Raw genomic sequence first — 12,385 nt, forward strand, 5'->3', positions numbered from 1 at the left:
CTGGCCTCATCCACTCAACTGTCACACATCGGGTACTTACAAGCATTGATGAGATCCCCCTCAATCTCCTCTTGTCCGGGCTGAACAGACCCAGGTCTCTCAGCCTTTCCTTGTAACGGAGATGCTCCAGGCACCCAGTTGTATTAGTGGCTTTCTGCTGGACTCTCCCTAGAAGTTCCCTGCCTTGAACTGGAGAGCCCACAGCTGCACACAGGAGCCCAGTTGTGGCCTCACCAGGGCAGAATGAAGGGATCACCTCCTGGACCTGCTGCTCATGTTATTTTTAATGCGCCCTCAGATACCATCTGCCTTCTGGGCCACCATGTCACACACGGCCAAGCTATCATCCACCAGGACACCCAGCAGCCTGTGGGAGACCCGAGAATTTCACTTTCCAGGCTTTTAAGACTTTGTTGCAAAGGAGGATTCCCTGAGATCACGCCTACCACAGAGTCACCGATGACGGTGACGTTACGGTAAGGGGCTGGAACTACTCAAGCGCTGACTGCGCGTTTTACAAAACCTCGAGCTGCATCTCGAGAGATCTGAACGCTCCCCATAGCCCTTCCCCGCTCCGCCCCGCACCTCCCCCATGTCAGCAACAGAGGGTCGGGCTTCCGCTGGGGGCGGGCCGGCAGAGAGGCGTCGCGGGATGGGGGTGGAGGCTGAGGGAGGCTCCGCCTCGTCTCGCCTCCAGCACGCCCCGCTCCGGCAGCCGTCACGGGAGGAGGCCGGGACGATGCTGGAAACGCTGCGGGAGCGGTTGTTGAGCGTCCAGCAGGACTTCACGTCGGGGTGGGTCGCGCCGCCTGGGCCGTGGGGGCGGCAGGGGATCGGTAGTGAGAGCCGAGCAGGACGCGGCGGGGGGGGAGAGCGGGTGACCGGGTGCTGAGTAGGGGAGCGGGACGGAGGAAGAGGAGGAGAGCGCGGAGGCGGGGCCGCGGCCTTCCCTCCTCCAGCGAGGGCGAGGGGCCGGGGCTGCGGTGCCTGACTGCCGCTGGTGGGCCGGGAGCCGAGGGACAGGGGCTCCGAGGGGATGGGAAGGCAGCGGCGGGCCGGGGCTGGAGGAGAGGAATAGACCGCTGCTTGGAGAGAGGGCAAAGATATGCCTGGGATCGATGGACGAGCCTGAATGTTTTATGAGGCGGCTGACCTCCGGGTCAGAATTAACGTAATTGTGATCCGGCGGCTGAAAAGCTTCTCTTTTCCTTGAAAGACGGGAGTTGCTGTCACGTGAGGGAAAGGAGCGCAGGATGAGTGGAAGCAGTGTGCGTTACGAAGTACAACACACCGCCCTGTGCTCCCTCACCAGCTCTTTTTAGGGTAGACTCCGTGTTGTTGTGGTTTAACCTGGCAGCATCCAAATGCTGCACAACCTCCCCACCCCCCCCCCCTCCTTTTCTTTTATAAATGGTGTCATTCACATGGTGAAACGATCTGATGGTCGTTTAACTTCGTCTGGCATCTGTTACTGCAGAGAGCCAGTATGTTTTCGTGTGCTCTCTAATTTGCCTCCTTCCTTGCGTTGCCTTGTTTTGATCTGCTTTGGGGGCAGCTTTTATCATTTCCATCTTTGTGTTTCAGGAGCTCCGTTAATGGTCTTTCTCAGGGTGACCCCTTTTTAGTGCATTTTTATTGCCATAAAGGGCATCTTGGAGACCTGGTAGCCAGAGGTTGTGGAAAGCATTGGTCTTTCTCCCATATTGCCACCAGAACGTGAATTGTCCTTCTTTGCACCCCCATTTCCCTCACTAGATGATGCAATCTCAAAGCCATCATGTTTTGAGTTATTCTCTGAAGTAGCAGTAAAAGCGACTGACTTGTTAACTGTACATGAATGCAGTTGGAGCAGTTGGATCTTCTGTACCATCTTTTCCAGGGCTTCTAAGGAGAGTATCTGTTCCAAAGGAATAAGGGAGCACTTATTTACAGCTGAAAAACACCAATGTAGGGGTCATGTAGCTTGCAGAAGGAGCAGTTTGAAGTTGTTAGCCAACTTACGAAAAAAATAAGTTCTCATTCCCCTGCTCAGATGTGTCTCCTATCCATGTCTGTGTCTCCTGTGAGTGAGGTGTCTAGATTTTGACCCATTTAACTGCAAGCAATCTTTTACAGAAGGAGAAGGAAAAAAAAAAGAGGCAAGCTGTCTTTGTGCTCAGGCAGCAATTTGTATGCTTCCATCAGACTGACGAGTGCTGTGGTTCACACTGCCTGTACTTTGTACAGAGAGCATTGCTGAAAGGAAGTCAGTGTTATGAAGCCTGGCGATGCATCCTTTAACCTTTACTTCTGACTGCATGACACATATCCTAATAAAAGAACTGGCAATTGTGAGCCAGCATTTTGTTCAATCCCTGCATGCAGCAGAGTGCTGCTTTTACAGGCAGAGGTGCACAATGGGGAATGTGGTTGGAGAGAAGGGCAAATTGCAGTGCCTTCTGGAACAGTGTTCCTCAGAGTGCTGCGCTTGTTGCCACTCGGTTGACTGTTAAGAGCAGCTCTCAGAGAGTGCAGACCTGCCTTAATATGTCATCTTTTAGATAGTCAACTGGTTCCTAGAAGGTGGTGAAGACTGTGGGAGTTGAACTTATTCTGGGTTATCTTTGCATCAGGGGTGTTGCTCAGGCACTGGGTAGCTCAGAATCATGTGTCTCTGTGTAGTGGCTAGAGCAGATCCTTGGAGCTCATGGGTCATTTCATTTTGCTCTTATTTGTGTCCTTTATTTCTTCCTATCTCTTGTTGTTCCAGTCAGCTGGGATGCCAGAGGACATCCATCATCTTGATGGGCAGAGAACAAGCAGGTTTTTGTTCCACACTCTCTCGTGATAGCCTAGCAAACACATACAGGTTGACTGAAAAATGAAAGTGCAAAGAGCTGTGTGGTAGTAGTGGAGGGCTTTGTTTTGTTATTTGTTTGTTGGTATTTTTTATTTATTAGGGCAGAAAGGGGGAATATTTGTTCTTGTTTATTTATTTTTTTCTTGGTTTTGTTGTTTTAAAGAAGCAAGATACCAGTCACTTTGAAACTGGCCATAGATGAAACAAACCTAACTTTTGCCTAGTTAGCAGTGCACTGTGGTAGCTGGCAGATGAAAAGTACTCATACTACTCTTCTGTTGACAGAGTTATGGCAAGTGGGTGCAAATGTGCAATATGACTGTCATACTTGTCCTCAACACATGTGAATTCTTATAGGGGAACCTATAACCTTCAGCATGGTTTGGCTATTTGTATGCAGAGGTGTACTTGTTTTCTAAGGGAAGTAGTTGAAGTATCCAGAGCTGAATGACTTGAATATGTAGCTCCTGATAAACTTTTTTTTGTCCCCAGTTACTCAGTGCATTTGTAGAAAAAGCTTACTGTTCAGAATCAGTGTAGGTGGCAATAATTATATATCACAGTCTCTGCAGAATCAAGTGAAATTGGGTTCATTTCTGAAATAAGCTGATATAAAATCAAATGTAATAGACTGGAATTAGCGTGTTATGTGTTCAGACAAGTTGTTCTCAGTTGGAAACATCTAATACTTACATGTTTTGATTTATAGGTTGAAGACTTTGGGCGATAAATCAAGAGAAGCAAAAAAAAGCAGACAGAGGTACTTATGTGCACCTTAATGTATAGCATTAATCCCAGGTGTTATTGTTAAAGAAAAATATAAAAAGGGCTCTTATAGTGCATTTACAACAACATTTATATTGAATTTTGCAGAATCTTATTTTAGTAACAGAAAATATTCTCATTTTGATTATATACTTGGCTTAATAGAACTTGGATATGCCTAAATTTTTGATTGTAATACTCTGCAAAAGATTCAGGTTGCAGTAAACAGATGTGATTTTCTACAGTCTCTGTGAGTTTCATGTACTAAAATTGTAATTTTTTTAGTGTAAAAACAAAAATGAACCATTTATTGTACAAAATGTATGTAGAACAGGAACACAGAAAGTGGAAGCACCATCTCTACTGCAAGAACCTTTAAGAATCATGGCTGGTTTTTATCCTCTGCACTTTAGTATGTTGTTTCAACCTATGTAAACTATAGGGGAGGACTGTCTAGGTTTTCAAGTTGCAGGAGGACAAAGCTCTGAGCAAGCTGGTCTGCTGGCATTGCTGGCCTTGCATAGAGCAGGGGATTTAACCAGAGACCTACTGGTGAAGTCAGTGTTCACCTCACTGAATCTATGATTTTTCCCTTGATGCAAGGGGAAAAAAAAGATTTTATCTGTGTTATTTATATTTTCCATTCAAATTGCTTGGATGACAGTGAAAAATTACCTATTCTGATAATCTTCCAAGAGACTGATCTTGGATGACATCAAGATCTTCACATAATACATCTTTAAAAGTACTGCTGTGTTTATTTTCTTTACCTGATGGTACGTTACTTTCATGTTTCAGGCTGTTAGCAATGAATGCATCAAATAAGAAATCAATAGCACGCTAGACTGACAAACATTTTTAGCTTATTATTTACTGTAGCATGTATTATTAAAATTTTTTTTACTGATGATAAGAACTTGACAGTAGTCTTATTTTTAGAATGTTTCTGTCCACTGTTATAACCTAAACCAGTGCTTATCCTGCATACTTGTCAATTATATAAAGAAGAGTTTCATGCGAGCAGTTTTCAAATCAAAGAGTCAGGAACAGTTAGGAATGAACTACCACAAAATAACAGGGCAGACCAGGTTTGGACTATTCTTTAGCATATGCTGTGTCATGCACTTTAAACATGAATTGACAAAATGTGAAAGTGAACAGTAGCAAATATTCCTGTGCTTAGCATGTCTGTCAAATGCACATTTGCATGTATGCCTACATAGTGTATAACAGCCTTCTGGTAAATAATGTTTGTACATTTACATTTTCCTTATAGAACTGCTCAGCATTCACCAGAGTTTTCTGCTGGACTGGAATTACTGAGCAGGTATGAGCTTCTATTTCTTCGTCATTCCTGTTATTTCACAACTGACTTCACTAGGTGAAGAAAATGAATGTGTTCACATTACTGTTAGTTTTCTTGATCTTCTGTAATGAGTAGAGTGGGGTTAATTAGCAGATAATAAATATATTTAAAGCTTGCACAGTTCCTAAGTACTGTAATTTTGGTGAATTAGGTGTAGCATACGAAAAGAAGCGTTTGATAGGTAACTTCAGGTCTAATGCGTGAGGAGGAAGGATAGCAACAGTGAGGCCCAGCCTGTGGTTTAAATTTGCTGTCTTAGAATTTTCTTATATTTGATTATTTACTTCTGTTGTAATGGAATTAGAGACAATATTCTTGTCATTGCCATGAAAATAAAGTGTTTTCCATGTGCATTTCATCACAACTTTTGAGCAATGAGAACTGTCTACATTGTAAATATATTCCTGTTTGTGTCTTCGAAAACCTGTCTTCACTTTTTGGGGAGGAAAGAGGAACAAACTGTTAGTCCTGTTTGCTTGTTTGTTTCATTTTCTCAATGGAATTGAGCTCCAAGTATTGCGTAAGCCTGTAGTCCATAGTTTCATAAGTAAGTCTGGATTCATTTAGATCTTATTATGTGCTAGCAGTTACAAAACAAAAATACACACAGATTAATTCCTTTTTGAAAGGAATTGCTTCATACTGTGCATGTCTTCCTGGTATTCTCTGTTCTAATTTGACAGCTTTCAAAACTGTATTTCTGTAATCCCTGTAAGTATGAGCACACCAGCACCCATAAATCCTTGTTGTTAATAAAGAGGATATAGCTGGAAAAAAAAAGTCATTTATCTGTCTTTTCTTCAGATATGAAGATGCTTGGGCTGCCCTTCATAAAGGAGCCAAAGATTGTGCAAAAGCTGGAGAGGTAAGAAAACAAATGCTGCTATTAAGATATTTACATGTGTACATAATTGTATACTACGTTTTTTAGTTCCAGAGCATTAGGCTGTTTCTAGCCACCAGCTTAACACCTCCACAGCATTGTTCAGTGGGACAGGGAGAGAACAGAATGAATAAAAGTGGATGGTTCAAAATGAAGGCAGTTTAACACCTGAAGGAGAAAGGAAAAAACAAGTAATGCAAAAGCAGTCACTCACAACTATCCATAAGCAATGCAATGCCCAGCCAGTCTCAAAGCAGCAACTTTGGGAGAGCAGCATTATTTCACCGTGATTTTAAAGTCATGCTTGAAAAGCAGCTAATAAATGAACCACAGTGTCCAGTTCTTGGTTTTGAAAGCTTTTAGAGATTGTTGCTACTCAGCAACAATACAGGTATTGTAAAAATAGCAATTCTCTGTGATCAGGTTTCTTACAAGGTATAACCTGTAAGGGTTTTCTGAAGCTCCCTCCTGCTTGCTTTCTTGTTTTCCTGTTGTTGTAGCAAGCACTGAGTGTAACTTCCTAGTGTTACTAAAGTATTTTTCAGCTGATACACTGATACCCAGAATACCTTGACTTTTCCCTTTTGTGTTCAGACAGTTAAAATCCCTACCTGTGCTTAAGCAACAAATATTAATTACATTAACTTACTGTTTTCCTGGGGCATATTAGGTTAGAGAAGGCTACTGAGCAATACTACTTTGCTGAAGTGTGGCAAGAAGGTGATGGTAAAAGAAAGACACATCCAGGTGGTCAGACAGCCAGTTTTTGCACTTTTCTGCTGTTACCTGGAATATTTTGAGTTACCTGGGAATATTTGAGACTGCTTAAGACATTACAATAAATGTAAATGATAATGTAATGCAAGCAATAAATAATGTGATTTGATGCAGACAGCTGCAAAAATGACATTGCATATTACCACTGTGTAACTCCTTAGCAGCACTGACAGGGCTGGGAAGTACAGAATATGTGGGGATGAGGCATGGTGGTGGTTAGTGGCAGGGCAGGGCTGTTGCTGTGACACTGCTGCTGCTCCTCCTAGTGGGCAGGAAATGGCAAGATCTGACCTGTCTGGCTGAAAAGATTCAGAAAGTTCCTGTGCCTGCTTCTGACTTCTCTCCTGGAAGTGAAGCAATGAGTTCTGTAGTTTATTTGTGGCAAAAAGAGAAAGGCAGCTGCAGTTAAGTACTACCTATACATTGATTTGGTCCCCACCAGACGTCTCATTTCAAACCCTGCTGAAGGAGGAAACAGGATCAGCTGTGTGGTGTGATGCAGAGCAGGACTGAGCTCTGTGGTTCTCTGTCCCAGTTTAACCTTCACTTTGCATCCTTCCTGATTCTTCTGGTTTCTGTAGCTTTCTCTGTGTCTTCCAATATATAAAAATCTCTCACTGCTTAATGTATTTGAAGGGCTGTATTTGGGGTAAGAAATTTTCATCTCTCTCTTGCTTTAATTGGATGCCCACCTTTTCTACCAGTTCTAGTGAAAATCTTCAGATACTGGGGATGTATTTCTCTGCCACATTTGTGTGCTTTGCTACTCACTGTTATTTTTAGGAGATCTCTTAAATAGGTTTCATACAATTCTGCAGTACTTGCAAATTTTAAGAGCATTGGGAATTTCCAGGTATATAAAAACTAGTGTAAACTTAATCTCACATGTTATGACTACTGGGAAAAATTAAAATGGAGAGCTTCTAAAAAGACTAGAAAATTTTCTATGAAGTTATCTAAACTTGAGGGAATCTAGAATATACTTTTATGAAAGTAGAAAATACAGATTTCAGTAACAGCAGAATTGTATAAGCATGTGGGATTGCATTGTACTGTATCAGGCCTGAAGGCCCACTTGTCCACTAGCCTGTTTCTGGTAGTGGCCAATTGCAAATAGATCAGACAGCTCTCTTAAAAAGAAAAAGGAACATGAAAATTTTAAGGTTTAATTACTGCCTGCAGTCTTGCCATGTTAAATTATAGATGCTAATTTACATTTCCATCTACAAAATTACTCTAAAAATACTGCTTTTAGATGCTTTTAATCTTAGTTGTGTGTAATTATCTCTTGTGCCATCTATACAAAAAAATCTTGCTTTTTGTCTGATTGATTTAATGTTTAATTTATATGAATTCCTTATTTCACTCTCAAAAACTGATCTGGCTTTATTTAAAATAAGGATGTCAGTCTTCCGAAGCATTTGATTACTCACTGAGCTTTGGAATAATATTTCAAGCCCTGTCTGGTAAAACAGGATGGCTTTTTGGCAGGCTGTGTAGTTGGAAGTATTTGGAAACAGAAGTCACCGTTCTTCTGAAGGTTTTTGTCTAAACTGCATAGAATGATACTATAGTTCTGTAAGAACTTCCTTTGCCCATTTCTCAGACTTTTTCAGTTTCTGCAATTAAATTCTATGAAAACTGAAACATTCAGATTGCAGATTCACCCAAGGGCTGCAGTTCTATGCGAGGGGAAGAATAAGTAATGGAACTAAGACCAGGGAAGCTGTAATTGAATAATCTCAAGCATTGTATATAAGGGCAACTTCTATTATCTAAGATCTCTTGATTTTGCTGTGTTTTGTTGCCCTATGTTTATTTATTTTTTTAGAAACACCACTTTTAAACAGTGTATCCTCCTCAGAAACTTTTATGTATACATAAAATATACTTTTACTGTATAATAAAAGTTGCAGAGAATCAAACAAACAAACAAGGAAAGTTGTGGAAGTATATTCAGAAAGATTTGCAACTTATGTAAGTATCGCAAAAGCAGAAGAGGAAGACTGATGCAAGGGTAACTTCTATTAAAAACACCACTCTTTTCATTTCATATTCTTAAGTATTTGGTACGGGCAGAGTTTGCACTTTAGTTGTTAAGATAGTGTATAATCAATGAATATAAAAACCTTATAATTATGAAATAAACAAGAGAGTTTGGCTAAGCAGGCTGTAATATCAAAAAGAGAACAGATAGAATGCTTACCTGCATCCTGGGCTCACTGCAAAACTCCAGAGAAGGGATCTCCAGAAAGAGACCCTTCCCCTCTAGTAGTCAGCTCTTAAATAGGCCTGGCTCCACCCTTTCTGGCAGCACAGGTGAATTGCCCTCACCTGTGCTCCCAGGGCTGAGTCACAGCTCGCCTCAGGTGTCAATCAGAGGTTCCCATACAGATGGGCAGCTGTCTTCTCAATGGATTTTGATATTATGAAGATAAACATAGGATGTCACAGACTTCTAAGGATGGAACTAGTTCAGAAACAGAAGCTGCTTCTAAGCCAACTGTTCTGTTTTCTGAGGTGGTAATAGGTGAGAAAATGGGGAAAAGTGGTATTGACTTGATTAAGTTGACATGACTTAACAATATTAAACTAAGTTATCAATTTAAGTAAGCCTTAAAATGTAGCACTGCGATGTTGTTACTGCGTACCAGTGCAACTCTACTGTCACAGTTTCAGATGTACGCTGTTTGCTGTTGATAAAATTCATAAAATGTGTTCTCTGTTGATAAGTATAGTGAGAAAAAACTTTTTATCTTGTTTCAATCAATGCATTTGATATAAACATTTCATACTGTGGAGGACTTTCTTAAACATGTTGGATATCTACTTGAGAAATATAGAAGTTGTAGTGCTGTAAAATGTTTCGTACTGACTTGATGCTTGTGGAAGTATGAATTAAAAGAATTGGTCAAGGTGCTCGTAAACAGGAATGTAAACTTGCAAGAAAAACTAAGAACCTGTTTGTTTCAGCTGGTGGACAGTGAAGTTGTGATGCTCTCTGCACACTGGGAAAAGAAAAGGAACAGTCTGGTAGAACTACAGGATCAGCTCCAGCAAATACCTGGATTTTTAGCAGATCTGGAATGCCTTACAGCAAGCCTAGGTAAGGTTTTATAGACATAACAAGCATTCAAGTCAGCACTGAGGCTTAGACAGAAGTTCAAATGTTATGAATTTCATAATAAAATTTAACTGAGCTCCTCAAACACATTGCTTTTATGAGGTAGTTGCGCTTTCACTGGTTTTGTAAAGGAGCAAAATTTGTCCTGGTTGCTCTCAATAATTTATGTGTCATAATTTGGGTGGAAAAGGTTGTATGACAACTGCAGGTCTTGATAAGATCAGTTGAAAATGATTACTATTGAAGTCTTAAATTCTGAATGATACATAAATGATGTCAGTGTTTGTTTTTGTATGAGCCTGTTTCATTTAATTTATTAATTTGTTTTAAATGATCATTTGTTCTGTAGTAGTTCTTTGACTTGTAATTACTGTATTTATTTTTGGAGCAAAGAATGTATTTCACTTTTTATTACAATTATCTTGTACCACATGATTCCATAAGAGTTTACTGTGTGCAGTAGCCCTGTAATATTGGCTTTTTGAAAATCTCTCTTGTTTTCTAAGGAAATATCAACTCCTATATTGATTTATTTAAATAATGAATTTAATGTCATCATGTATGAAGTAATACAGCCTACTGGTAGGCCAGAGATAAATAATATAATAAAACCTAGTGGAAATTTCTTTATAAAAATAAAGATTTATAAGATCGTAAGAATAAGGATTCATAACTGCAAATGCCATAAATTTTGATGAATTTGAGTTACCTTTCCACTGACATTAAAGCTGGCTGCTTTTGGTCTAATAAATTTCAGATAAACAGCCTTTTTTTGTGACCTATGTAAAATCAGTCTAAGTCATGTACAGTTTCTTCCACTTTTTCTGTATAAAAAGACATGTTTTTTATTAGCACTTTATTTATAAGCCCAACTTTGGTACTCTCATTGTCAGTCAGCCTTCCATTAAAAACTCATGTAAATGTACTGTATATGATTCTGTGGCTGTTGTTGAAATACTTGAAGAAAAAAGTACTCTCTTACAAAAGCAAAAAGAGCAGTTGTCCTTTCAAAGTCCAGCATCTGAATCACCATTTAAGACAATTTGAGATATTGTAGAAAATATCTGCTTGCCAATATCTGGCATGCTTTTCTTAATATAAAGTGTGCCCCATGTTTTGTCAGGGGCATTTGCTCTAATGTTTGTCTTGATTTCAGCAAATCAATGTAAACAAATGTTGATTCAAATCCAATTTTCTTTTTTTTGACCAAACATCTTAATGTTAAGCATCAAATTTATGCTAATTTCAGAGAGGCTGGTCTCAAACATAGGTAACAGATCAAATGAAGGTTGAGAATATTTAGACTGGCAAGAATGGGAAGAGAATAAAGAGTGATATATAGTCACAGAGATAAAAGTTGCTGCTTCCCAATCTTTGAGATTTAATTTTTTCTTTTGCTTTTGAGATCCAGGTAAATATCCTAACAACTTATAGGCTGTTAAGCGAAGAAGACTGTGTAAATTGATGACAGATAATTCAATCTCATGTATGTTAATGTTTGATCAGAAGATTCTTTTTTAGGAAGTTAGAACTAGGTGAACTTGTAATAACACTTGCACATGTGGTTGCATGAGAAATACAGACCAAACTAAAGCAGTTGGACAGATGTGACCTAAAGTACAAGTCTGGTTTTTCACGTATCTCACAAAACACTGTATTTCTACCAAGTGTGGTATATTGGCATATAGGAAAATTCTTAATTTAAGAGTCCAGTGAGTGTTTTTTTCTCCTGCATAGCACTGTTTCAGGGTGTGATGGTGGTTGGTGCCTAATGATCAGCTGGGGGATTTCTTGAAGTATGAGCTGCCTGTCAAAAGGCGAGTAGAAATCCTTGGAGCTAATTGTCCTGCATACAGAGGGTTTCTGTACCTGTGGTGTTCTGACTTTTAAAATGTCATGGCTCTGATCTGTCTGTATAAGCTTACTTAAGCTTAATTTCTGTTTTCTTGTTTCTGTTTAAATTGCAGCCCCATGTAAAAAGATGGTGTTTTGTCTGTTCTGCTTGGAGCCTATCTTGGTATATACAGATTTCAGCTTTTTTAGTTGAAATTTTGAGCAGGAAAAACACAGTAGTCATGGAAGTATTCTTTAGCAGATTAGCCTGCTTTCTGGGGCAGGCTCGTTCTAGTTGCCACTGCAAGCAATAAACTGGAAGCAGGGAGTTTTTAAATTTGGTATTTTTGCTAAATACCTTCTTAAAAGTATGAGCTTATTCATCTGTGCATATAGATGAGAACTGATCAAACCTTCATGGCTTAAATTTTGTTAGATTAAATTGAATACACAGCTGTGATTGAAACTTCTTTTCAGTGCACAATACTTGTATTCTCATTTGGGAAGGAGAGATGTTAGTTCACAACCACGGCTAGTGCCATGCAATTGCTTTGGCAATATTGCTTGTGAAAAGCAAGTAAGTTGCCTTTCGTTTCAGAAAGAAAAGATCTGTAATCCTTGTTGCAGCAAAGCAACGTTGTTGTGTTCTGGAGAGTTCTGAAGGTGTTCCCGTTATTCAGGTGCACTCCAATTTCTGCTGTTCCCACTAGAGGCTGCTCAAATGCTAATGCTAGGAATCAATTGGCCTCTGGAATGCACTTTTCATCGTTATATTTTCCTGTTGTTTGTAGTTGTCTT

At 39.9% G+C, this 12,385-nt stretch overlaps 1 protein-coding gene across 1 annotated transcript in view; it reads left to right on the forward strand.

Annotated features, from left to right (window-relative positions):
• Nucleotides 1-683: 683 nt before the first annotated feature.
• DTNBP1 (dystrobrevin binding protein 1) overlaps nucleotides 684-12,385 on the forward strand; it is a 60,373-nt gene continuing 48,671 nt past the window's right edge. Inside the window, exons 1-5 of the mRNA XM_042836107.1 lie at nucleotides 684-795; nucleotides 3,549-3,599; nucleotides 4,881-4,931; nucleotides 5,775-5,835; nucleotides 9,604-9,736. Of these exons, the coding sequence (XP_042692041.1) occupies nucleotides 740-795; nucleotides 3,549-3,599; nucleotides 4,881-4,931; nucleotides 5,775-5,835; nucleotides 9,604-9,736 (352 nt within the window). The 5' untranslated portion in view covers nucleotides 684-739. The remainder of the gene's footprint in view (nucleotides 796-3,548; nucleotides 3,600-4,880; nucleotides 4,932-5,774; nucleotides 5,836-9,603; nucleotides 9,737-12,385) is intronic.

Source organism: Centrocercus urophasianus, unplaced genomic scaffold (genome assembly GCF_019232065.1).
Source record: "Centrocercus urophasianus isolate 14NV4802_14NV808 unplaced genomic scaffold, USGS_Curo_1.0 seq_11, whole genome shotgun sequence".
In the NCBI taxonomy this organism is placed as follows: Eukaryota; Metazoa; Chordata; class Aves; order Galliformes; family Phasianidae; genus Centrocercus; species Centrocercus urophasianus.